This window comes from Sesamum indicum, linkage group LG7 (assembly GCF_000512975.1).
Source record: "Sesamum indicum cultivar Zhongzhi No. 13 linkage group LG7, S_indicum_v1.0, whole genome shotgun sequence".
In the NCBI taxonomy this organism is placed as follows: Eukaryota; Viridiplantae; Streptophyta; class Magnoliopsida; order Lamiales; family Pedaliaceae; genus Sesamum; species Sesamum indicum.
Window position 1 is genome coordinate 5,956,226 of NC_026151.1, and position 27,449 is coordinate 5,983,674.

Sequence of the window (27,449 nt, forward strand, 5' to 3'; positions counted from 1 at the left end):
TGCCGAGAAGAGAGCTCGTATGGTATGTGGCATGCATGGAGACCACGTTACGTCATGGCAGTCTTCTTCTTCTTTTTTTATTTATTATTTTTTTTCCTTAACTATTCTTTATTATATATTAGTTTTAATAATTTTTGAGGACATGGTATAATACCAGTGAAGTTGAGAAATAAGATACTTGGTGTACTATATGATTATTATTTTAAATTCAAAGGATGCATATGTGATGGGTGTCGAATTTGTCAAAATATAAGCGGTAAGTAAAATCGAATCTATAGAGATTGAGTTAAAATTAATTTTTTTAAATAAAAATAAAAATAAAAGATGGGAGGGAGGAATTTGATTAAAAATTTAGATCTAAAATTAAAGAGACGAAAAGAGTTTTTCAAAGAGGAGTAAATATGAGAGAAATATTCCAGTTAAAAACAGGATCATGCTTAATTCCACGATTGATTATAGATACAAAGATGACAATCATTCGTGATAGATAAATTGGTTTTGGTTATTGGTACGACCTAAAAATCTTATCTTTCCTTGTCGATAGTCAAGAACGTCCGTTGACTAAATCCCTAATCAGTAAACAACTTTGGAAACGTTTTTAAGATTTAAATGAATTGTCATGCCTTGTTTCTCAAACAGACCAGTAATCCCAGTTTCCAAGACGATCATTAAGGAACAGGGACAAAAATGGGTAAATTACATTTTTGGTCCCACAAGTCCACCTCTTTCTAATTTTGGTCTCATAATTTGGTCAATTTGCACATTGAGTCCCCATATATGGCTTTTTTTTTTAATTTGAGGACCAACAAGGGCTTTCCGTCAATTTCATGATGGCAATTGCTATCTCCGTCAGTGGTTGTTAAGTGTGGTGGGAAAATGTAGACATTTGGAGGGAAAACACAACTTAGTGGGAAAAGCTTTTACACTTTGTTACTACTATTTAAAGTGGATTTCTTCATTTCTTTTTTGCATTTACTACTATTTGTTACTACTAGTAGATAAGTTTTTTATTACTGTGGAAGGCTTGCGATTTTGAGAACCTCATGGACCGACGACAAACCAGGTAGGAGATTTTTTGGGTGTACAAAAAAAAGAAGCGGGTGTGGTTGTGATTTTTTGTTTGGGAAGACCCGTCGATTTTTGTCAGTCCATGAAATTCTCAAAATCGCAAGCCTTCCATATTGACAAAAAAACTTCTCTACTAACAGCCATATTTTGTGACATTTTTCCTACTAAATGCAAGAGAGAAATGAAGAAATCCACCTTAAATAGTAGGAATAATGTGTAATAGCTTTCCCATCAAGTTGTTGTATTTTCGCTCCACACTTAACAGTCACTGACGGAGATAGCAGTTGCTGTTATGAAATTGACGGAAAGCCCTCGTTGGTCCTCAAATTGGAAAAAATAGCCACATATGGGACTCAACGTGCGAATTAACCAGAGTATGGGACAAAAATTGAAAAGACGTCCACTTATGGAACCAAAAATATAATTTACCCAATAAAAATTTATGGATCTCTCAAATTGGCATACTTGAAAGCAGCTTTTTGACATAGTTGTTGCTCTCTATAGATATGATTTTTGATATAGTGGTTGGTTTTGGCACATATATCTCTATAACTTGCCCCTCTTATTGGAATTAATGCAAATGACAGTGGTGCATTGATTGTAAATGAGACTCTTATTGTAACTTTGCTTTTATGTCTAATTGCTGGATTTTATTTTATTTTATTTTACTTTGTGTGTGTGTGCTCATTGCAATTTATTGGAATATCAGTGCGTGTATTCTTTCGGTATATTTTTTATGTGCCGAAGTTATTGAGATATAACGGGCCAAATAAAAAACACAATTATCTCAAATGATTAACATTGCTTAAAGCTGCAATTCATTACAATATATAAATACTACAATAATCTAAAATGCCAGCATTTGGCTCAACCAACATTTACAATTTGACAACTTAAGCTACAATTTCATAACCTACCAACATACACAAACTTAAGCTACAATCACAACTCCACTTTGCTAGCAACCATCTTCATCTTCAAACTAGTGCACTCTTCGTCCTTCCTCATACAAAACCCAATGTAATGAAAAACAAAAATACGTATTATTCAAGTTTGTTACATGATTAATTAAGGATTCCTAATATGAATTTAAGTATGGATTATACTAGTATGTTTAAGTTATTGGTGAAAAGTGGACACTTGTGCATATGGTGTTTAGATAGATATATTTGTCAAAGTATTTTGGTAGGATTTATAACAATGGAACCCTCTGCAAAGATAAATTTACTCTCGAAAACCATAAAAATCACCAAACAGGACAAGGGTTTGTGGTTTTTTGCTCAAGATCATTCGACCCGATCTGCCTGGCCTGACTCGACTACTCGAAATACCAGTTCTTGATTCTTGGTCCATCTGATTGTTGGCTATCGACACGTGATTATACAAACTTTGACACATAAACTCATATAGATACTTGAGATATTAATGACTGTGAAGTCGAGCTCTGTGACTCAGATATAATTTAAACAAAGTTTCAAAAGATTTTAATTAGGGTCATCCTAACAATTCTACCAACTTGTAATATATAAATCAAACCACCATCTAGATAAATAAATCCAACCTCAAATAACAAGTGTCTGACTCAATGTATTAAATCATCAGTTAGCTCAACCCAAATCATTATTAATTTATATCTCAAACCTGCCTTCTTGTCATTTCTAGTGCAAACCAGGGTCGTCAAAACGGCCATCCACACAATGTCTATGGGCTCTTCTCTCGTGATGTTTCCTAAATTAGGAAGATAGACTTTGCTGCCAATATTTTATTTGCTTGGTTTGAAAAAAGTGTTTGGCAAAGTTAGAAGCAAAATCCAAATGGTCTTTGACAACTTCAAAACCATTTGATTCCCTTTCAAGACGACTAGAATTAATCAAGGTCATTGTTTACTGTTATATATTAAGGAATAAATTCAATGAGTTTTTGTTAGCTTTTTTATTCCAATTTTCGTTTAATAATTAGCCCAATTCATTAGTTTTTATTAGATTTTCATTCAATTTTTATAGAGAATTGACCAAAATATTTTTGCAGGCTATAAATTATAATTTTATTTATTTTTTAGAATTTTCTCATAAAAAAAAGAGTTTTGGAAAATTGTTTTAATCTTAATTTAGGATGATGGTTAATTTGTAGAGTTTAAAATAAAAGAATCGTGCAAAATACTATTTAATTACGCTATACCATGACTATCAGTTATTATTTTTTCAAGGTCAAATCAATAAACGTAACTAAAAATAATCGCTAATCTTTTAGTTATAAGTAAAATCATGATAAATATTAACTGATCGTAATTAAAATTGAAGTTTTTCTTATTAATCTTTGTTCGCAATATGTTAATTTGCAATAATTTTGAAACCCTAGTCATTTTTTTATTTTTTGTTTTTGTTTTGGTATTTGGTTTTTTTTTTTTTTTTCTTCTTCCCCATGTTTTGATATCTGCTTGAGACCGAGGGTGTATTTGCTTGAGACCATGGGTGTATCCAAGGATTATCTTATTAAATGAATTGTTTTTTAAGAAATTCAAAGTCATTATAAAAAATAACCATTTTATATTATACATTTAAAATGAATAAAGATGTTATCTTAATAAAATCATATACTATTATTGAGTGGAAAGATGCCAAAGCAAAATTCTTTTCACATTCACACATATACTACGTCTTTACAGTGGATTTTTTTTAATGGAATATTTAACTAGATTTGGTCAATTAAGATTCAATAAACAATAAATCATTTAACTTTAACTAGATTTAGAACTTTGTTCTGATCATTACTTTTATTAAATGATTCGCATATCCAAAATGTGTAAAAATCTTCCAACTGACTTTCCTTCTATTACATTTATAATTATTTTTCTGAAAAATCCAAGACTCATAAAGTTTGCTTAGGTGTGTCTATAATAACTATTTTATTTTTTTGATCAAAATAAATAATAAATTAACCAATTGTAAAAATTGAGGTGTTTGAAAACAAATACGAGAAATGAAAAAAAAAAGTTAAAGTTGAATTGTTTGGGCAAAAATTTAGTATTTATAATTTTTTTAGTAAATTGCAAAAATAAGTGGGAGCTACTCATACATTTTGACTTATATTTGTGTTTTTTTTTTTTTTTTGTTTTGTTGAAATGAATGCGATGAATTATTATTAATTAAATAATTCGATTATAATCATTAATATCAAATACTTAAATCTAACAACAATCGACAACTACAAAAATCATATACTAATCATCAATATCCTATAACTAAATCTAATCAACCTACTTGTTGTATTCTGGAAATACGAAGGTATCTACATGTAAGCGAAAGGGCTCCAAAGGTCTTAGAGTCAATCGTTTGGAAGATTGGGTAGAGTCATTGAGGATCTGGAAGACAAACACACGTTAGAGCCAGGTCGGAGGGGATTCTGGCGATGGCTCTCCGACAGTCAAGTTAGTAAGGCGGCTCTGGCAGTGCTTTTCTGACACTATGTCCTTTGTCTTCTAAAGTCTCATGCGACCTTCAGATACTTTCACATCATAGGTCTCCTAAGGTCCCATTGAGTTGGATACGTGTTGTTTATCTCTTATTGAGTGATGAAGCTCTCAATAGGTTTCTAAAATTATTGGGCCAAGCCCACAAGTTAAGTATACTAGCCCAAGCGACTAAGAGCTTAGCTAACTTATCAGTAGGATGGATAAGGGCCAACCAGCAGAACTGATAAAATCCATCAGTAGGAAAGAAAGGCACACAAGCTTACCTGCTACTTTACTGAACTGACGGGCCCAAGAAATAAGCTCCTTTCAGCCAGTCATGTCATCATACAGCTAGGAGGGCACGTCATATAGCTTGCCAAGATATTTGTACACGTTATCATAAAATATCTCCAAGTGGTTTCAAGTAAATCGGTAACAAATGTGATAGGAAATCCACAAAGAACCAACTCCCAAATTTTTAGGCAGATATGCAGTGTTCAGTCCATCTCACGTATCTCAATCCATATTTATCCAAATTATAAATGGTTTATTTTGGATGATAGCCAACTCGAAAGGCATTCCAACGCCATACGACACTTCATGACAAACCTCGTATCCTGCTTTATACATGCCTATAATAGAAGTCTTGTGCAGTCATTTGGTAAGATCATTCTTCACACAAAAACTTACTTTCTTGCATTATTCTCTCTCGGTTCTCAAGCTATTTTGTACCATTATTTTTACTTTAGTTCCAATTTTTCCTTTTATTTCTTCGTAAATCGTTGCTAACTTAAGCATTGGAATGTTAACCTCTGTTTTGCAGGGTTAGTTCTTCGATAATCTTACGATCTTCTTGAAGATCCTTCAACCCTTGTGGTGTGGCAAAAAATCTGGTATGCATCATTGACACCGTCTCTGGGAACATTTGAGTCTTGGTGTGAGAAATGGTGAATTCCAACAATGGAGGTGATGATAGATCTTTTTAAGGAGACTCTTCCCTCCTTGTTGCATCTGGACCTACTCTCCGCCTTATAGAGCCTATTCTAGGAAAACGTGCTATCTTCCTCCAGCAGGAGCAGGGGAGAGCCCAGGAAGATGCTTCAACCCCTTTGATCCAAAGAACGAGAACTACTCCCCGCTTATCACCAGCCCCGCTAGAATACTCATGGCTATTGACCAGCATCCCGCCTTACAATGGCCTAAAAGCTCAAAGAAAGGTCCCCAACTCCAGAAATTTAAATATTTTTGCATGTATCACATGAGTATGGGTATAACACCAATCAGTGCTGCCAGTTGAGGCAAGAGATAGAACGACTTATACAAGTTGGCTACTTGAAAGATTACGAGGATAAAGAAAAAATACGCAAACAGAAGAAAGAAATCCCCTTCCACTGCAGCTCTTGTAGCAGCAAACAGAGGATTTGTAGGAGGTTTTCTCGATCATGGAACGCCTATAACTTCATGAAGTTTTATTCTTGAAATTCCTACTCTTTATTTACAGCTTGTTATTCTTATAATCAAGCGTAATCTCACATGAATAAAGACAAGCCTTGATTCCCATCTTGTGTTACTTGTAGACTCCTAGTTGATTCCAAATAACTCACCATCACCAGTTGGCTCATGTATTTACATAAGTCATTCCTAGCTGCGTACGCACTTATATAAGATGTCACCAGCTAGTGAATGCAGTGACATGAGTAGCCATTAGATGGCACATGCATTCAACTCAGCCATCACTAACTGGTATATACAACAAACAAACATCTAATAGCTGACACACTTACTTCAGTTTTCAACTGCCTTCTGTTGGCACATCTATTTCAGCATAATGCTAATAAAACCTGCTTAGGCTAACTTACTACTTAAGTTCTATCCTTACTCTTTACTGTGGGATATATTCTCTCCTACTAACAGAATTACATCTTCCTCACTAATAACAAGAGCAGCTGAAACAAGTATGTATGTATCAGTTGAGTACAACAGGTTAATTTTTCTTGTCCTATAATAGGTTGCTTAAATCTATAGGCTTGTTGCAGCAAAGGTTAGATTAAGAACTATCTTACCTATTTGCCTAGTTTTCTGGCTAAACTTGTGCAATAAAGTAGGAAAGGAGAGACCTCCCCTGCTTATCCTACTTAGCATTGCTCTAACACTTGCAGGAAATATTGTTACCACCAAATAAATCGGGTATTTTTCAACCAAGTCTTTATACTGACCTGCAGGAACAACAAAGCATAGCAGAGAAAACACTCCAGCTAGAGTCCTTCAACCAGCCAACAATACTCAAGTAGTTCAGCGGGATTCATCCTGCTGACGAGAAGGAAAATTCTTCTCCTTTTTTTTTATTTTTTTTTTCTGAAGGACAATCACTTATTCCAGTAATCCAGCTCTACGATCAGCACTCCTGGAATAGGGGGGGAGTAATGATGCTCTCTAAAATTATTAGGCCAAGCCTACAATTTAGGCATACTAATCTAGCCTACTAAGAACCCAGCTGGCTCATCAGCAGGATGGATAAGGGCCTACCAGCAGAACGGATAAAGCCCATTAGTAAGAGAAAAAGGCCTACAGCCTTACCTGCTATTTTACTAAACAGGTAGGACTAAGAAATAAATTCATTTCAGCCAGACATATCATTGTACAGTTGGGAGGACACGTCATATAGCTTGCGTAGACATTTGTACACGTCACCCTGAAATATTTTCAGGTTGTTCAGAGTAAATTGGTAACAAATGAGCTAGAAAATCCACAAACAACCAACTCCCCAATTTTTAGGTAAATATGACAGTATTTAGTCCAACTCACGTATCTCAGCTAATATTTATTTAAATCATAAAAAGTTTATTCTCGATGATAGCAAACTCGAAGGACTTTCCAACGCCATATGGCACTTCACAACAAACCTCGTAGCCTGCTCTATACATGTCTATAAATAGAGGTCTTGTGCAGTCATTTGGTAACATCATTCTTTACTTTCTTGCATTATTCTCTCTCGATTCTCAAGCTATTTCAAGTTTATATTTTTCACTTCATACGAATACATACACTTTTTATCACCATTTTATACCATTATTCTCACTTTAATTCAAGTGTTCCCTTATATTTTTTCGTAAACTGTTACTGATTTAAGTATCGGAGTATTAACTTTTATTTTGTAGGGCTAGTCCTTCGAGAATCTTAAAATTTTCTTTAAGATCCTTCAACCCTTGTGATGTGGCCAAAAATCTGGTACACAGCAAAAAGCTATCAAATAAAATATTCTAAAGAGCAATTGAGTTTGTAAGAAATTTACATTAAATATCATATGAAGTTATAATTTCTTTTCAGAAACTCCAAACATGTTAGATTTATTATGACATTTTAAATTAGGACAACCATCTTTTTGAATAGTGAAAATATTCCCATAATTAACATATATTAGGAGTAGTTCATAGTAGGATTTTAAAAAAATTCAAGAAAAATGAAATTAAGGAGAAAAAATCTAGAATTTTGTATTGATTCATAAAAACATTGAAAAATTTACGAGAAATATTTGAAACAAAAATTACTGACCTTGGTTCATTTAGTGCTAGATCTTGCAAAAGTCATTGGCATAAATCATATACACGTGGTTCATTTAAATTGGGGCATTTACTATGATTGGTTCATTTTCTCCAACACAGATGAAAAATAAAAAAAAATGACTTGACATTTGATTTATTCCGAAAATTTTAGCAAAATCCAGCGGAATGACCAAAATTACAAAATGTGAAAGTTACAGGACTCTTTTGCAACCCCTAGAAAGATAAAAGATAAAATTATCAAAATCCAAGTAGCACATGATTTATTTCGGCAACTTTGCAAAATCCAACACCGAAAGAATCAAAATCGTGAAATGTCAAAAAGTTATAGGACTATTTTGCAACATTAGAAAAATAAAGAATAAAAATATCAAAGTGCCAAAATTACAGAATCAAAATATTTAAGCCATTAATATAATATATTATGTTCTTCAAACAAAATTCAATTTTATCTTGAATTACTTAATATTTAAAATTTAGTGAACTTAATTTTTCAACTCAATGGTAGTTCTGTACCATTTGTTGACAATTCTGCCCCTACATTTTTATAAATAATTGTCTTGTAGGACTAAAATGAAACATAGTTCAGGGATTAGGGGCAATAATATTACTTAGGTCAAATGCTACATTTGCTCCGTTAAGTTTTTGTTTGAACTTATTTTAGTCCTTCAAGTTCATTTCTTGATTTTAACATCCCTAAACTTTAATTTTTTATCTCAGTTTGGTCCCTCTAACCATTTTCTGATGAAAATGTGGCTGAATTTTGAATTTTTAGAGGGTAAAATGATCAATTTAAGTTTGATTTTATCAGTTTAATTTTTTAAATTAGTAAAATTATCAAATTAGTCCTTTTCTTAGAAGGAAACCATTTTTTTTTTATATTCTTATATAGTAGGATGTTATTATTTTGTACGGAAAATGAAAACGACCTCTTGTGAACATAATATTAACATATTGCTTAACATAAAATAAAATAATCTTCTTTTTTTATTTTCAAAAGTGAAAAATAACAAAATTTATTAAACTTATCTATTCTAAAATTATTTTTAAAAAATCTAAGTTGGTTTTGTAATCTTAGGAGTTAAAGATATGTCTAATAAAATTAAATCTTAACAATGTTATTAAATATTAACAACTATGATTTTAATGAAAAAGTTGGTGGAATGCATTTTTAATTAGATTATTTAGTGAATTTCAAATATATATAAAATTCATGTTAAGAGGTTTTCTAAATATACAGTCCCATTTTATAGAAAACCTCTTAAAATGAATTTTATATATATGAAATCCACCAAAATATCTAATTGAAAAACATAATCAACCAACTTTTTATTCGAAAATTCAAATATTTAATAAATATTGTTAAGAACTTATCTTTAACTTTTGAAATAAAAAATTACTAATGTAGGTTTTTTTTTTTTATTACAGTTTCATATTAATAAGTTTTATAAAATTTATTCCTAATTTTTTATTTTGTTTAACTCCAAAAAAAAACTATTTATTTTAAGTTAAACAATATATTATTATTATGTTCGCAAAAGTTCAAAGTTTTCATTATTCACATATGAGAACTACAACATATCAGTATAAAAAAAATATAAAAAAAAGGTTATTTTTTCATGTAGAAAAGATTAATTTGATAATTTTTTAAACTTAAGATACTACAGTGATAAAATCAAACTTATTGACCATTTTACTCTTCAAAGATTCAAAATCCGACCACGTTTTCACTGGAAAATGGTAAGAGGGACTAAATTGAGATAAAAACTAAATTTTAAAGATGATAAAGTTAAGAAATAAACTTGAGGAATTAAAGTGATTTTAAACAAAACTAAGGATCAAATATAGTATTCACATAATTACATATCAAATATTAGGGACTAAATTGATGTAAAATCCAAACTTAAAGGACTATTACTGATATTTTCCCATATAAAATTGCTAGTTGTTGGTATTAGTGGCCAATTATGAATATTTGATTTGACTTTTAATTACCATTCAATATTTTATATCAAATTATGAGATCCAACACATATCAACTTCACCACTTGAACGAAGCTTTTTTTTTTTTTTTTTTTTTTGACTTCTTAAAATATATATAATTTTGTTTCTTGGAATAACCTCTCATTTTTGTAATTGAACTAATTTGTTTTGAATAATTACTAAAATTTGGCTTATTTGGACTCCAATTATCTGCCTGAATCAACGCATTGTTAAACAACTATCTCAACAAATTCCACATATAAAACAACCATCTGAACAAATATTGATAATTTTTGAAATTATATGAAATTTAAATGAAGTTGGATGCAATTTATCCTTAAAATAAATAAATGATTGGTGATCACCAAACGTTTGTCCCTAGGGGACAATCCACGATTGGTTTCAAATCACTTTTGTTGGGGGTGGGGGTGGGGGGGGGGGGTTAGACAAATGCATAAGGACATATGAGTGATATGCGTATGATTAGACATTTTTCCAAATCTTATCCAATTTGTGGAATTAAAGTGGGTTGGGACTGAGGGAGCAACTTTTTAACTCAAAATATCATACAAAATTTGTTATTTGACAATTCCCACAACTGCGTATTTGCAGAGTGTAGTAAGGGCCACCCGCCACTGTTCTTCAACCAAATTCCCATTCTCCTTCTGATCATCGCTCCTCCGTCATGGCCTCCGCCGTGACAGACCACCCGCCTCCCCCCTACGTAGAAACAGTAGAAGAAATTACCAGAATCTACAAATCGCTGCCGTCGAGACCCTCCGTTGAAGAGGTTGAGGCGGCCGTTTCCGTGCTGCAGACTGTAGAAACCGAAGAGAAGGTTCAGCTAGAGGAGATCTCGAAGCGGCGTCCACCGGAAGACGTGCCTTCGGAACTGTTTTCCGTGCTGCAAGAAGTGAGGAAAGCCATGGTCTGTTTCCAATGCAACGAGCAGCGGAAAGAGGCGGCCCAGCTGGTTGAGCTCGACAGGGCTTTACAGGTGTTTGATGGGCTTATTCAGAAGACTTCCGCGCTGGTTTCTGGGGATGCGTTTTCGGAGAAAGTGCCTGATTTGGGGGGTGGTGATGGTGAAGTTGAGAGAAAGCTTGTGATCAGTGAGGAGAAGGGTGTGGAGTGTGCTGATCATGAAGATGTTAAGAGTGGTGACGAGATGAAGGGTTTTCTTCCCAGTAGTTCTTCTTCAAAGGCTATTGTTTTATCTTCAGGTTTGAATTCAATCCTAGTTTTTTTGTTTAATTCTTTGTTTAATGAGGTGGGGTTTCAGTGATTCTGTGAAATATGAAGTATTAATGCTTTTGGTCATTTGCACTTACTACTGAATTTCACTGCTTGATGTGTGATAGGCTAAAACGGCCTATAGTCATTTACAGTAATTTTGCCTATTTTTCATGATTGAAAGAGGAAATAGTCCTTAAAGTTGGATTCTTTATAGAATTTGATTTGCAACAATTGAGAATATGGTCCTTGAATGAATCACTTGTAAAGGAAAGTAAATGGTGGGGGAGTTATAGTAGCCTGCCAGGCTTGAGCAGCAAAGAGGTTCAAAACCTTTCTGAACCGAAGTTTTGGTTGAAACTGTTGATAATATAGTAGTCTTAGAATGATTCATGTCTTACAAATCTTATATTGCTGTGGTACAACTGTGGGGGATCGCAAAGATAATATGGCTAGTAAGCAGCTTCTAATATGGTGAAACTCTGACTTTTTAGCTGTGATCCTGCTTTCAGCATTAGATATGGAGAATTGGCCTTTATTAGTTCTATAAATCATTCTAATGTGTGCTGCAAGCGAGCTTGTTATACGTTAACTGCACAAGACATGTATAGAACACAGGAATACTTATAAGTTGATCTCAGTGGCTTTATTGCTTGTTGATTTCATTCCCAGGGGAAGGAGAAATAGAACAATTGAATCTGATGAAAGTGGCAGCAGTAATTGAAAATTGTGCTAAAACTGGGGCAAGTGTTTTGGATCTTCAAGGCAAGCTCATGGACAAGATTGAGTGGCTTCCGTATTCTCTCGGAAAGCTATCAACCCTTACTGAATTGTATTTATCTGAAAACAGGATCATGGCTCTTCCAACTTCCATAGGCAGCCTTAAGACCTTAATGAAGCTTGATCTCCGTGCCAACCAACTCATAAACCTCCCTAGTTCTTTTGGTGACCTGCAAAACTTAGCCGACCTTGACCTTTCAGCAAACCTGTTGAAATCGCTGCCAGAGTCTTTTGGGAACTTAAAAAATTTGATTAGTCTTGATTTAAGTTCAAACCGGTACTCAAACTTACCTAATAAAGTTGGGGATCTAATTTCTTTAGAAAGACTGAACGTTCAAACAAATGATCTTGAAGAACTTCCTCACACAATTGGATTATGCTCGTCGCTTGTTGAACTGAGGTTGGATTTCAATCAGCTCAAAGCTCTTCCAGAATCAGTAGGGAAGCTTGAACGCTTGGAGATTCTTACTTTGCACTATAACAGAGTAAAAAGATTGCCGTCAACAATTGGTAATCTCTCTCATTTGAAGGAGCTTGATGTTAGCTTCAATGAACTCGAGATAATACCTGAAGCACTTTGTTCTGCGGTGAGCCTTGCAAAACTTAATGTTGGAAAAAATTTTGCTGACCTGAGAATGCTGCCGGAATCACTTGGAAATCTAGAGATGCTTGAAGAACTCGACATCAGTGACAATCAAATAAAAGTGCTGCCTGATACCTTTAGATTCCTGTCTAGGTTAAGAAACTTACGTGTTGATCAAACTCCTTTGGAAGTGCCACCAAGGGAAGTTACGAAACTGGGTGCACAGGTACGTCTAACTGATATTGTATCATGAGGTTGAACCTTGGAGCACTTCAAGGACTTTTAACTTGCATATATATTTCATTTTGTTAGGTCGTTGTACAGTATATGGCTGATTTTGTTGCTGAGAGGGATATGAAGTCCCGACAGATAAAGAAGAAAAGAGGCTTCTTTTCATATATATGCCCACTGCTCTGTTTTGGCATTGAGAAGAGATAGTTTTCCACGAGCAAGAATGTGAAGGCGTTAAAGATTCCGTCTCCCTATATGTGTATATGTGTGAATCTCTAGGGAGGTGAGTAAATTTCGATTCAAGTCAATGATTAATTATTATAAGCACTTTCCGATATGTATAATTGTGTGAAAAACTGAGCAAGACTGTGCTACTGGTGTTTTTGCACCAAAGAGTGAGTGAGTCAATAAGTATAAGCATAAGATTGCATTTGTTTGATGCAGAACTGAAATCGCGAAAACGTATTTGTTGGTTATCGTAGTATATTTACTGTACTTGCAAAACGAAATGTTGTGGTTCTTCAATCATTTCGAGTCTTCTTATGCATCAGTATAAAACATGAAGAAAGTTGCCTCATTGAAATCTCAGACTCTAGGAAGTTGTCAAACTTTATGCAGGAATAACATTGTAGAAAACACTTCCTTGATTCTTGATGCATCGGCTGTCCTGTTGCTCCTCCCCCTTTAATACCGATGATGCTTTGATAACAACCTGAGGTAGAACTATACGGTGCGCTACACTGACAGCACCGAAGGAGCCAAATTTATGGTAGAAGCCTAGAACATGACATTCATATACAATTCAATCTTCAGTTTATTCTCTTTACAAGCCAAGACTTAGTCTTCCCTCCAACAACATAGGCAAAACAAAGGCAGCCTTTCAGTCCTGTGGTACTCTTGTCTTAATTTTTGAAACATTTCCTGATTGTATTTCTGGGGAGAAAGGGAGTTCGCTTGTCTTGGTTTTCGTTCGATCAAACCATAAAATTTTTTAAATTCCGCCTTAGGATTTTTACGTTCACGTTAGCTTCTTTGACCGGAAAAATTCAAAAGCACCCAATCATGTAAATCATGTGAAGTCACATGCCAATTTTCAGCTAATTGTACAATTTTTTTTGTAAGGATAAATTATAATGATCTCTTTCAAAGTTTGACATAATTAGGAATACCTTCTTGTTATTTAAAAAATTGTAAATGATTTCATGATATTTGATGAAATTATGTAATTTTTGGACGAAAGTATGAAATTATCAACTATGTTTTTACTGTATTATTTTTTTTAAATAAAAATATGTAAAAAAATTGGATGGAGTGATGAAAAAATTTGAAAAATTATCCAGTTAGTCAATAAAAAAATTATAAAATTTTAAAAAAATAAATAAAATTATAATTCTTAGTCCATAAATACATTTTGGTTAGTTCACTACAAAAAATAGATGAAAGCCTAATAAAAACTAACGGAATGAGCTAATTGTTAGACGATCGTTGAAATTAGGGAAGTATTGCGTAATTTTTCAAACAACGAGAGGGTGTTCATAATTATGTTAAATCTCGTGAGACAAAATTATTATTGAAAGACTACTTCTTTTTTTTAGTATATATCAGCCAGAGTTAGTTGCTCGTTTACTTCCAAACAGGCCAACCCAGAATAACAAGGCCGAACCACAAGCACACCAATTGGGGCTGGGTTTTATATTGGACCTCGATTTATTTTTTTAAATAAATAATATTTATTTATTCATATGCAATACATTATTAATAAAAAATTATGATATTATTTAGATACTTAAATAATATTGAATATATTCAACTCTATATAAGAACTACAAAAATACAAAATCAATTGTATTATCTATATTATATAATTCATTTTAAATTAAAAAATTATGTTAAATTACCTAAATTTATTATAATATGTAGTATTACTTATAGAAAAAATTTGTTGAATGTATTTTTTATCTTAGATAAAAAAATTTATTAATTTAAATTGATAATACTTATTTTAAAATAAAAAGAGTTAGATGAATGTATGGTTTATATTATATAATTCATCGTATACCAAAAATTATGTTAAAATACTTAAATCTAAGATGATATTATTTATTGAACTAATAAAAAGTTAGTTGAATGTGTTCTTTACATTGTATATTCATTTTAGACCAAATCTATATTAAATTACTGAATTTAAAAGCATATTACTTAAAAAAAAAAATTAGTTGAGTGTATACGTTGTTTTATGCAATTCATTTTAAATTGAAAATTATGTTAAAGTAATTAAATCTAAACTGATATTACTTAAAAAAATAAAAAAATATTAGTTGAATGTATTTAATATTGTATTTATATAAATTATTGTAAGTCGTAAGATGATAATACTTATTGGAATAATAAAAATTACTTGAATGTATTCTTTGTATTATTTAATTTATTTTAGATAGAAAACTATATTAAATTATCTATATCTAAAAGGATATTACTTATTGAAAAAAAAAATTGTTACAATTTGTCTACATCAAAACTAATATTATTCTTAATACATAATTTGAGACACTTATATAATATACAAAATTAAAAAAAATCAAACTACAAGTAATTTTTATCTTTATTTTTTATAGCCACTTGATTAATTCACCCATTAATAATTAATTGGCGTGGCGGGTGAGTGGCAGGGGGGGGGTGGGGGGCAGGGTTTGACAGGTCAGGTGCAGGGCGGGACAATCCGGAGTCGAGATAGGTTCTTCATTGGGTCGGGATTGGGTGAGGTCCTTAGACCTGTTCCGTTGCCATCACTATAAATGGCTAATCCTACTATGGAAGCGAAATTACTTATTCCACAAAGCCCACAAGCTTAGGATAATTTTTTGTAGGCCTTATTTGTCCTCATTTTGATGTGTGTAAACGAATGGGTTGCTTTAATAGTAATCCATCGAATCGAGTAAGATGTGTTTATGGTTTGTTCAACATTTAGAGTTAGATCCAATATTAAGTGGGCTTGAAGATATTCATGGGATAATCTTGAAGACATTAGTTGTATGATTTTCAAGACAACACGAAGTACAACATGTTTGTAATCCACTCAAGACATGAATTTGTAGACGAGTTTGATCTGGATGTGTGGATTGATATACTTCTACAGTTACAAGTTCAGGCAATCCATATTTTTTAGGGTGCAGATAAATAATTATCTGTTGCATGCAAGTTTAATTTATTTGTGAGATTGTTGTATGAACTATTTATTGTTTTTCAACAAATAGCATATGTAGTTTAGATGTTGCTGAAATACACTAAATTATCAAAGTTTAGCACATTTGACATGTGACCCTTTTAATTTGTGGACTTTTAATTTTTTGACCAATTTAAATAATGTGACATTTTTGTCCTACTGACATTTAAACTAAATGTGCCTCCATCCTAAAATTATAGGACCTAAATTGTATTTTTTTTCTTATGATCCTCATGTCATATTAGTAAATGATAAGAAAAATTAAAAAGACCAAAATCAACTAAGTCACGTGTATGGCATGTGATATTATTTTGTCAGTTTAGCTTTTCACAGCGAAACTCGGACTAAACGTACCATTTTTTTCAAAATTACAATCCTCAATTACAAATTTTAGACTAAATAGGATTGAAAGAGCTACCGTCCTATAAGTAGTGGACCAAAATCCTATTTTTTTTCTCTCTATGAACATATCAACTGTATATCTTCATTCTCTATTGATCACAAATTATTAGGAAAAAAATTACTATTGATTATAATATTAATGATTAGACTAATAATTATAGTAAATAACTATTATTAATCATGATTAAATAAAATTAATAAAAAAAATTAGCTTTTTCACATCTAAGAGTCATGGTAAAAGTTATGGCAAATGTTTTAGTCACCCGTACAAAACTCACGGGCAACAATCGTTTCATGATTGTGCTCAATTTGCTATGACTATTTATTATAAACTATGACAATTAATCATAATTAAAATATCAACATTATATATAAAAGATACTATTGCATCAAATCAAATTACTGTGCATATGAAAATATCAAATTTTTAAAATTATTTAATATTATTTATAAGTTTTAAAAATCAAAATACATGAATATATATATATATAATTGCATAAACATATATTTACAGAAACTGAGTAATTGATATTTTAATGCACAAATTTTGGTCTTTGGAGCGATGAAATGTTTCTTATGGTGATGAGCATCTAAAGTACAAATCATTCATAGGACATATATATTTATACCTTTAACTATTCGTATTCTGATTAATTTCAGACAGAATTGATCCATTCGCGGAGTGGAATAGCTCTCCATATTCTCCTTTGACTTCACCAGCAAGACTACTTTCCTTTTGATAAGATCACATCTCCATGCACAGAAAATCTAGTTGAGCAATCAAGAAGGGGTTTCAGGGGATCGAATTGAACATCGGAGACGTATACGCAGAATGCCACAAATCTCATTCGCATCTAGGTGGTAAGACTGACGGTTGCCAGGAGTACTTGGAGAGGTGAACGTCGCTGCCCGACTGCAATGTCTGCGGCTGCCACCGCAATTTCCACCCGAAGGTGGTACCGCCGGTCAAGTACAAGACGAAGGCTGTCTACACAAAGTGTCAAAAGATCCATGATTGTAAGATCCAAAATTCGGTCCATCGGAATGAGGTTGCCATAGAAGTAACTTCAACTGATTAAGGTTTCTGTATGAAGAAGATTGCACCTGTCCTTCCGCATGGCTTCTTGTGTTTTGGCGCCTTTTGTTTTTCCTTGTTGTTTTAGTGGTGTTGCTTATATCTTTTGGGATTGCAGTAATATTTGGTTTTGGACCCAAAGCATTGGATATATGAATCATGAGGTTAAAACTAAAAGGGTGTCTGCCAACTCTTGACATCAATACCTGTTCTCTGGGTGTGCAAGATTGGAATTACAAAGTGAAACAAATCTGATTTTACTGAAAATTACTACTGTTTCTGTTTCTTTTTCCTTTTTTTTTTTTTTTCAAGAACTGGAAATTGTTTCAGTAGTATCTCTGCAATCATTTCTCATGTACTTATCTTACGAGCTACGCCAACGTGGCTATGTTCATCTTTGATTATCACTACTCGAAAGACTGTAAAACACATTTTAAATACCGACTTATATTTTTCACATAACATTTAGTTCCGCACACCTTATCTTTATTTGTCTTATGTTAATACGGGATACAAAGGAGCTCGCAAGATCATAAACATTTATCTCGATCTTTATCATCTAGCTTTCAGAAACAAAGAAAAACATCCTAAAAAATAGAACCGAACAATTACCAAGTCATAAACGAACACAGAAATAGAGAATTGATCCTGTCAGGTTTAAGCATCTTATACAGATACTTGTGCTAAAAATTCATATCTAAAATATAATGCCTAACGATTGTTGAAGCCACTCATTATGAAACAGCCACATATTTCATTTGATCATAGCACTGGCTCGTGCAGTTGTAGCCTGGTAGAGTGAAAAAAGAACTTCAAAGACATGTGGCCGCATCATCCTTCTTTTATTTCAGATTGCATATCGCCTTCATGCTCATCATCATCGTCATCCTCATCCTCTTCAATGTTCTCATCATCATACAAATTGCTCCTGAAACTCCTAAGCTCACTTTTAGCATCATCTTCGCCAAAAAATTCCATTCCGAATTTCATGTCACGGTGTTTAACCAAGAGCCAGCGCAGCAATCTGTCTTCCTTGTTCAGGTAGTAAAGTTCACTGTTGAAGCTGGGTGGTGTCATCATTGTCATCTGCATCAGTTGTCCCTGCATGCTACACTCATTAATAATCTGAACAATTAGTATTCTTCTATGTTGCTTGAGGGTGGAAGAAGGCAAAGAGAAAGACAAAACAGAATTCAGGGAATGCAGTCTAGTGAAACATCAATAGAAAGTGTAGTGAGGCCACTCCAGGTAAAGATCAAAACTACCAGAAAGAAATAGCTTAAGTAAGTAAGTGGTTAGACCACAGGCGTGAACTTCAATGCACCTGTGGAAGGCCATATAACCCCATCGATGAAGAAACTCCCCATCCTATAGACCCTTTAGTGTCCGCATTAATGGAATTTATCAATAGGCCTAAGAAAAGTCAGCTTAACCCAATGTCGAGAAAAAGCTTAGACTATCATCAGGTTTAAAGAAATGGCGCCAAGAGGAACCATCAAATAGCAATCAGAAGAGATCTTTTAACAATTATATCCCCAAGCTTGGGCAGGTCAAAGCAGATGGTACAAATCTCTGCTATTCCTTGGAAAAAGCAGTATACCTCTAATGAGTCAGACATTCATGAGGTCACAATCACCCACAGTACCTCTACAGCCCTGGTAAAGGGGAAGTTGAGAAAAGCATAAGGATTACCCAGACACAGCAGTGCATAATGTAGGCTTCATTCTGGGTCTCTCACATAAAACTAAATTCCAAAATCTAGCCTTTTTCTCCTCCTAAAAGATCCTCCTTAGGAATGGCTTCCAGTGTAGGTATGTTTACTAGATAAGAGACCTGAAAACTAGTGAATCCCAGCTAAAGAATTCCATCAGCTTGCTTGCCACTCAATTAAGTGGCGAGAAACTCCAGAACAAGTTAGCAACTTGAATCACCATTAAGGACTATATACAATTAGTGAGGATGACAATCCATATATTGTGCAAGGCAAAGGACAAGGGTGATTACTGTCTGAGATGATGAGGGCCACAATCATGAGTATATACAAGGGACTGTAAAAACTAGCCATCTATTCAAAACTATAATTTCACAATGTATGAAAGTTATGCACAATTTCAAAAAAAAAAGAAGTATGAAGAATTTGACGAATCCAAAATGGCATCATATGGAAAAACCAAAGGCATAGCACAATGAAGAAACATAATATATAAAATTCTCTTTTAGAATGCATAAATAGAAGTACTTACCTGATAGTATCGTCCATCCAGTTTCTTAATTCCATAACCCAATTGAACAGTTCCAAAGGACTTCAGATCAGTCAATACTCCATTTCTTCTGTAAACATGCTGTCCTACCCGTGAAACCAAATCCATGAGGGCCTCCTTCGTTACATTGGGTTTCAACAAAAGCATGCAGTCATAAAGAGGCATCCTTCCTTCCCAACTGCCTCAGGGATAATCACTTATGCTACAAGATGAGTTGTTCTCTTCTCAGTAAGGAATGATTTATGGAATACACAATGGTGCATAATTTTTGAGGTTTTCAGTAATATGAGATAAAGGAAAAGAAACATGAAATGTCAGAAAGCATGCATTAACATGTTAGATGCCGACCATATTTGTTAAAAGCACATGGCACCCTTTGGTGCATAGGTGCCCTGGAGCCCCTTCCAAAGCACATCACAAATTTCAGAAAAAATTTCTATATTTATATTTTATACCATAAGTATATTTCCACAGGAATGATACACAAATAGTTTAAAGACAAGAAAAAACTTGGGTTAAAAAAGTAAATTCAACAAAAACAATAGAAGTATATAACCATAAAAAGAATATGATTACAATTAGTTATCTATTTCAAAATTTATTTTAACATTTAACAATTACAGCAAGAAACATCAACAATTTATTTATGTAGAGGGAGAAAATTGTTATGACATTAAATAATTACACAAAGAAAAATAATTCTCAAGTAACTCAACAAGTTACAAAAACAATTCACGGGAAAGAAAAGACAGATAACAGGTGGAAGTTGGAAATTTTATGTTTCATAGAAAAGAAAAGAAAAAGACAAAGGAACAAAGGAGAAAAAAGAAGAGAACAAATACGGAAGAAAGAAAAAAGAAGAGCACAACAACAAGAAGAAGAATGTCGTTATGGCTGGGAGAAAGACCAGCACAGATAAGGATTTTCTGCTCATGTGTTTTTTTTTTCTTTAACAGACGATTATTGGCATTTGTTCCTTTGTTCTTTTTCTCCTTTAATTTTGAGAGCATAGGCCAGTCCCCATTTTGGCTTCACCGAGGTCCCAGGAGCCATAGCCTAGATGCCCTTGCACCAGGCGAAAGCCCAGAGCCATTGTTGGAAACTGCTCTTGGGCTCTTGCCTTTGAGTCGTGCCTTTTACAACTATAATGCTGACATATGACAATCCAACTAATTGTCCATGAAATATTTTATCATCTTCACATGTTAGCTTCTAGGTTTCACATTTTCCACACTGATTATCTTTAATGTTATATCAGTGAATGCATCAGCCAATTAACTGAATATAAAAGTATTGAAATATACTCCCAGGAAGACTGGAAGAAGGCCTAACATGATAGACAATTATACCTTATACATATCATAAGGTCATAAAACATCATTCCCTCCTTCAGAGTACAGTAAGCATGCGTTGGGATAAGTATTTTTCGAAGGAAAAAACAACATAGGAACTGGGAAGGATATAGAAATCTCAAAAAAGGAACAAAAATGAAAATAAAAGAAAACTTCCCCTGTTTTTACATCAGAGACAGACACAAAAAAGATCCCCTTCATCTGCTTAGATATAATCAATTTCCAAATGGGAAGCTAGACCTAAGCATCATTATAATTCTGAAATCACAACCGCAATCCAAAGGCCTGAAAAACCCACAAAACAGGGGCAAATGCCAACAGACATCAACCACACAAATAAAAAAGCATACATGATGTAATGTTCATATACCACAAGTACGCTAATGCAATCAAATCCCAAAACCCGCAATAATTGGGTCAATGTTACAGAGAAAAATCAGATTTATCGACAAAATCGCACCCACAAGGCAAAACCCCCATTTCCCAAGCTCGAAAGCAAAAACAGAACAAAACTGAACATATAATCAAATATACACATATCGGAGTCGCTAATCCAGATTGATTCAACATATATCAGCAAGATGTCAGAAATGAAAAAGATTGACGAACAATACAGAAAATAATCGAAAGAAAGAATAAGAAACCATACTGTTACCATACAATTCCACAAAAACAAATAATAAACTCCAAAGATCATAGATATGAGAGAAAATGATCAATTGCATCACCACTGCGTAGAATTTCTGAAATAGTTAAGGAGGTTGAGCTCCAACCCTTAAACTAGGGGTGTAAATGAGTCGAGCTCGAGATTTTATTTTTTATGGCTCGAGCTCGACCTCGATGAGCTCTTATAGTTCGAGCTTAAGCTCTAACCATATATAATGAACCCGAGCTCAAGCTCTAACCATATATAAAGAGCCCGACCTCAAGCTCAGCAAATTGTTTATTTCAAGCCTACCGTACACCACAACAGTCTCCCCTTCACATATCAAATCATTTCATATCCATTTTCATATCTTGAAGCACCAAACCAACACAGAAAATTCAAGTTGGTGTATAAGAATAATATTCTAGCATTCAAGAATTACATACATCTCCAATAACAAAGATTTAACAATGATAAACTTAAATGTATGTTCAAAACCCTAAAAAAGAAGTGCTGATAGTAGATTTTACTTTTATTCTTGCGAACGGCCAAAAGGGTTTTACCAGAATAGCTCGAAATGCAATTGCGGATTTTTGGAGAATACAATAATAAGAATTGTGCTGATTGTAAAATATTAACAAGTATAAAAAGCCTAGAACAACAATACCAAAATTAAAGAACCATTTTCTCCTCATAGGCGCCGCTCATACACACAGAAGCCGACGGTGAGACCAAGACTATGAGATGTAATGGCAAACCTGTTCGAGCTTCTTGCTTGGCGACACAACGGCAATCGCCTTCCTCGTTGCTGCTGATTAGATAGATTGAGGCTTGCAATCGTTGGTTTGGAACTAGGGTTTTAGCCTTTTAGGATTTAGATTTGGAAATTGGGGAGAAAGAAAAATAAAAGTGGGAAGAAACAAGAATGAGGGAGAAAAAAATGAGAAAAGTGGGATTTTAGAAATTAGAGTTATGAGAAAGAGAAAGAATGTATATAGTTTTTCTTAATAAAATTATTGGTGAGATTTGAAATTATTGTCTTGTATATTTTTTAATTAAATTATATTGTTATAAATAAATAAGGGGGAAAAAATTTTGGTTTATTAACTTTGTCCGTGATATATTTTAGTACACTAACTTTCATTGTTTATCACATTTGGATCACCAATTTACAAAAATGGGTCAATTAGGTTTGAAGTAGGATTTTATTGCCGATTTTTCGACTAATTTGGACATTTCCACCAAAAAATGCTGACTTGGCAAGGCCATGGTGCAAAAAATGGCCAGTAGAGCCACGTGTATTTCCACGTAGACAGAGACGTGGACCTACTACTGTAAATTAGAAGTCACATGCTTTGCACGTGATTCTTTTTAGCCAAAAGAACGAGAAGCGAATCTCCCCCAAATTTTTCAGCCTAATTTCTCTCCTCTCTAAATCGATTTCACCCTATTCTTTTGAGAAAAAAGATTGACCCTAAAGTTTTTTTGTGCTAAAATGGTGGTGATGAGAGACTCATCCATCAATGGTGATTCTCCCCCCGATTACGGTTAGATTTTCATTCCTAAGTACTGTACTGTTTTTGACCCGACTATAAATAGGTTCTTGTATTGCCTTTTTCACCCACCCCTAACTATAAATTGTGTTGAATGATATTTGTTTTTTAGCTTTAAAGCTGTGGTCTTTTCACATGTAGACTCTTTTTTTTTTAATTTGTTTTGTACTTGTTAATTTATTTTTTGTTCGAAAATATAAAAGCATGTGGTCCCTTCATGTATTAAAAGTTGTGGGCTTGGTATATTGAATGAGTTAGGCAACTATGTCGGGATTAGAGGAGAAAAGACTTATTTTATAAAAGAAGGAAAGTTGCTAAAACAAATAACTTCAACTTCAGTCTTGAATGATATATTTGTTAAATTTCAGCATTTGAGGGAGGTAGATATCAATATAAATGGGCAGATAGTTGCTCAGGAGGATGATGAGTCTGAGGGGGATGAAGTTGTGGGTGGCTTGAATAACTATAAGTCTTCTTCAGGGGGTGAGGAGTTTGATTATAGTGACAGTGAGTATGAATACAAAATGAAAGAAGATCAGGATGAAGAGGAAGATGTGGTAGTTGAAAATGATGATTGTCCAGTTCAGGAGCAAGAGGAGGAACTAGTAGATAATGTGATCAAAGAGGAAGATGATGGAAAAAAGAGTGAGACCAGGATGGAGGACATAGATACAGTAATGGTCAAGGTTGATGATACTGATTTAGGTAACTGGTCAGGTGAGGAGAATTTGGTATGGAATGATGACGAATTAAACTCTAATAAGGTGTCTAATACAGAGGAAAAAAGGAGAAACATTCCCTATATTCAACCCATCCTGCATATTTGACCCTGAGTTTGCTATTGGAATGATTTTCAGCACCAAAAAAGAATTTAGAACTGCAATCCAGTCTCATGCAATTAAAACAAATAGAAACATAAAGTTTGCCGAAAATGACAGGAAATATGTGCATGCAAAGTGTTTTGATAAAAATTATAAATGGAGAATACATGTCTGCCAAGTGAGTTTATCCCTGATGCTTCTAGCCAAGTCCCTCCAGTAGAACAACTAGAGAAAATGCAGGTATATTTTTTCAAATTTGTTGCTCATCCTTTAATGTTTAAATAACTACTAAGGGACAACCTTTACTCTGTTGGTTTTCTGTAAATTTTAATAGGTTAGAAGAAAGGGTAAGACAATCATGCAAGAAGCAGAACCTATATTGTATAGGAGAACAAGAAGTGTAAGATTCTATTTGTTTCATTATTGTTAAAATTACTGCTCTTGTGTTGTTTTAATGATTGTCTTTTGGTTGTATATAGGAATATATCCCAACTGCTGCTCCTGTCGCTTGAAAACTTCAAAACAGAAAAGCTCCAAAGCCATCTGCAACTACACCAAGTATGTTTGATCAATTTCAACAGTGCCAGAAAGGAGCGAAATTAAGGAGCTAGCTTCTTTTGTTGATGCTGAAGTGGGTGGAAAGTCAGTGGATGAGCAAGGGAGTTCAGGATCAACCCCGTCCATTTTCAAAGGGGGAAAAAATTGTCACTTTATCAAATCTTAGTAATGCTATAAGTGAACTGCACAAAAGCAAGAAGAAGGCCTAAAACTTGTAATGCATTGGCAGAAATGTTTTGGCAAAAATGTTCTAAAACTGTAATCTTTTGGCATAAACTTTTTACAGTTTCAGTTAGAGTTTGGAAATGCCATTACATGTATAGTTTGGAAATGCAATTATATGTACGGTTTGGAAATGTTCCAATTAGATGTTCAGTTTGAAAATGCAATTGCAAAAACTTGTGTATGTGTACAGAAATTGAAAATGCAATTGGCAGGAATTGAAAATGCAATTACAGGTACAAGAATTTACCTTTCCTGTCCCGTATACATTTCAGCCATAGCCATAACAAAGGCATGCAATTATCATTTTTCAGTTCCATTCCCATCCCTTAATCAATACTAAATTCAAAAAGTATAGCTTGATAAATAATTCAAACTCATAATTACTGCCAACTTCTATTTCTTCCACAAATAATAGAAGACAGGGATTGTCTTTCATAGATACATTTACCAAAAGCATTACACACCAAATCCTACTTAAATACACTTAATTACATAGACCCTACTGAAATACACTTAAATTACATGCACCCTACATAAAGTAGAACCTAAAGCAGAAAATAAGAACGACAATTATTGAAATTAATTTTCATTCTCTACATATTCTTCTCAATTTTGCAAAATCCTCCTCAATCTTCTTCATTTCTTCAATCTTAGCTTCGTATCCAGAATATTTTGCTAGCAATCCAAGGATTACAAAACCTTGCCCGAGCACAAATTGGTGGATCTTCCCAATAATTCCACATCCTTCGGCCTACACAAGAAATAAGGAAAAAATTACAGAAAAATGAGAACATTTAACTGAGGAAAACGAGCAAAAATTTGCAGAAAACCGAGGAAAACTAGTAGAAAATGCAGAAAAATGTAGAAAAAAATAGGAATTTTATGGAGAAATATGAGAGAATAACCTTGTAATCTTCACAAGAATGGAACCTCCTCCCTGGTTTCTCATAGTCTATAAAGTCCTCACCGTAGCTCTCTTTCCACAGTAGCACAAAATCAGTCTTGAGATGGTAGACATGTTTTGAAGACGGGAAGGATGGGATGAGGATGGAAGCAAAATGGGGAAGAAATCTTATTTTTCCCTTTTTATTAGTTGGTAATTGGCTTTGAGAGTGAAAAATTAAAAATTTTCCCTCCAAAAAATTCCACCTCAAGTGCCATGTAATACTATAGTACGAATGGAACTAAAAGTCCCTATATTAAAGAGCATGTGCACTACTTTTTGGCAAAAAATCCAACTTCCATTCTCCGTTGTACCTAATTGACCCATTTTTGTAAATTAGTGGTCAAAATGTGATAACAACGAAAGTTAGTGTACTAAAATCAATCGCGGACAAAGTTAATGGACCCAAAAAATTTTTTTCCAATAAATAATATAACATATTATTATATTAAAATATCAAATATATTATAATATTTTAATTTTGATGTGTGGGGGTGCAAGAGCATTTGGCCAAAAAGAGATTATAAAGTCCAATCTGAACCCATCAGCTCATAATTAAGGTAGTCCACCAGAAGATTCTCAAACTCGACCCAAGATGAGGGCCCAATAAAACGCTTTAAGACCATAGGCCTGCCTTTAAGGCCCAATTAAAACAACCGAAGAGAAGGGAGGCGTCTCCAAGACGTAAGACTCCTTAACCTAGAAAAACTTCCTATAGAATAGAAACCCTTAAGTGAAAGGAGTCCTCCCTCAAGAAAAGATGTCTAGTTGTGCATTGATCAGCTAAAGATAAGACCAAATCACGCCTTATCCACACTTATCTTGCCCCCTTTTTCGAAGATACAAGTACAGTCCCCCAACGGGGACACCTTCCAAAATCTGAAAAACTACTCTCTACTCTTACTTTGTCTATCAACTTACGTTTTGACCATCACTTTCTCACGAATTTCTTACTCATATTTCAATTTCTCATTACGATTTATATTTTTCAATTGTTTATTCCTAAATTCGAAACTAACTTGAGAATCAAATTGCTAACGTGTTGTTTTACAAGTTCCCTTTTTTCAAGTTTTTTTGCTTAATCAGTCCAAGTCCATTATCAAGATCCAAGCCCATTGGACCCGTGGTAAGATTGCATGTATCAAAATTATTGTATAAATATAAACTACTAATTAGTTTAATAGTAATATAATAGATGTGCATAAAACTTAGCTAGCCTAAAGAGAGCCAAGTGATCCAAAAAGAAGAAAGAAACAAGAGGCTCGTATCATCCTAGAAGCCCCTAGAAGACCTGAAAGACGGCCTTGGCGGGTGCTCCCCAAAAAATAGATTGGGAAAGGGAGTAGGCTGAAGGCATTTCCCTACTCAAACCATGACCAAAGCCCAACAAATATTCGGTCTAAAAGGCCCACACACATGGCAGCCCACTCTTCTACGTGGCATCTCTTTAATAGGCACATTGGACCACATCAACCTTAGGAGAACCCCCCCCCCCCCCGGG

At 33.7% G+C, this 27,449-nt stretch overlaps 2 protein-coding genes across 4 annotated transcripts; one reads left to right on the forward strand and one right to left on the reverse strand.

Moving 5' to 3' along the window:
- Positions 10,563 to 17,722, forward strand: LOC105166390 (plant intracellular Ras-group-related LRR protein 5). Of its 2 annotated transcripts, XR_848177.2 has the most exons (4): positions 10,563 to 11,285; positions 11,968 to 12,884; positions 12,971 to 13,172; positions 17,175 to 17,722. XR_848177.2 is itself a non-coding variant. In XM_011085729.2 (3 exons), exons 1-3 carry the CDS (start codon positions 10,748 to 10,750, stop codon positions 13,094 to 13,096), a joined length of 1,581 nt encoding a protein of 526 aa, XP_011084031.1. In that variant the 5' UTR covers positions 10,563 to 10,747; the 3' UTR covers positions 13,097 to 13,365. The 2 variants fall into 2 exon arrangements, 1 of the variants encoding a protein (XP_011084031.1); XM_011085729.2 differs by lacking the exon at positions 17,175 to 17,722 and having other exon boundaries at positions 12,971 to 13,365.
- On the reverse strand, positions 18,120 to 22,806 carry LOC105166391. Of its 2 annotated transcripts, none has more exons than XM_011085731.2 (3): positions 22,607 to 22,806; positions 19,833 to 20,052; positions 18,120 to 18,690 (listed from the first exon to the last, which is right to left on the reverse strand). In XM_011085731.2, the coding sequence occupies exons 2-3, from the start codon at positions 20,013 to 20,015 to the stop codon at positions 18,421 to 18,423; spliced, it is 453 nt and encodes a 150-aa protein (XP_011084033.1). In that variant the 5' UTR covers positions 20,016 to 20,052; positions 22,607 to 22,806; the 3' UTR covers positions 18,120 to 18,420. The 2 variants fall into 2 exon arrangements, with proteins under 2 accessions (XP_011084033.1, XP_020550992.1); XM_020695333.1 differs by having other exon boundaries at positions 22,516 to 22,806.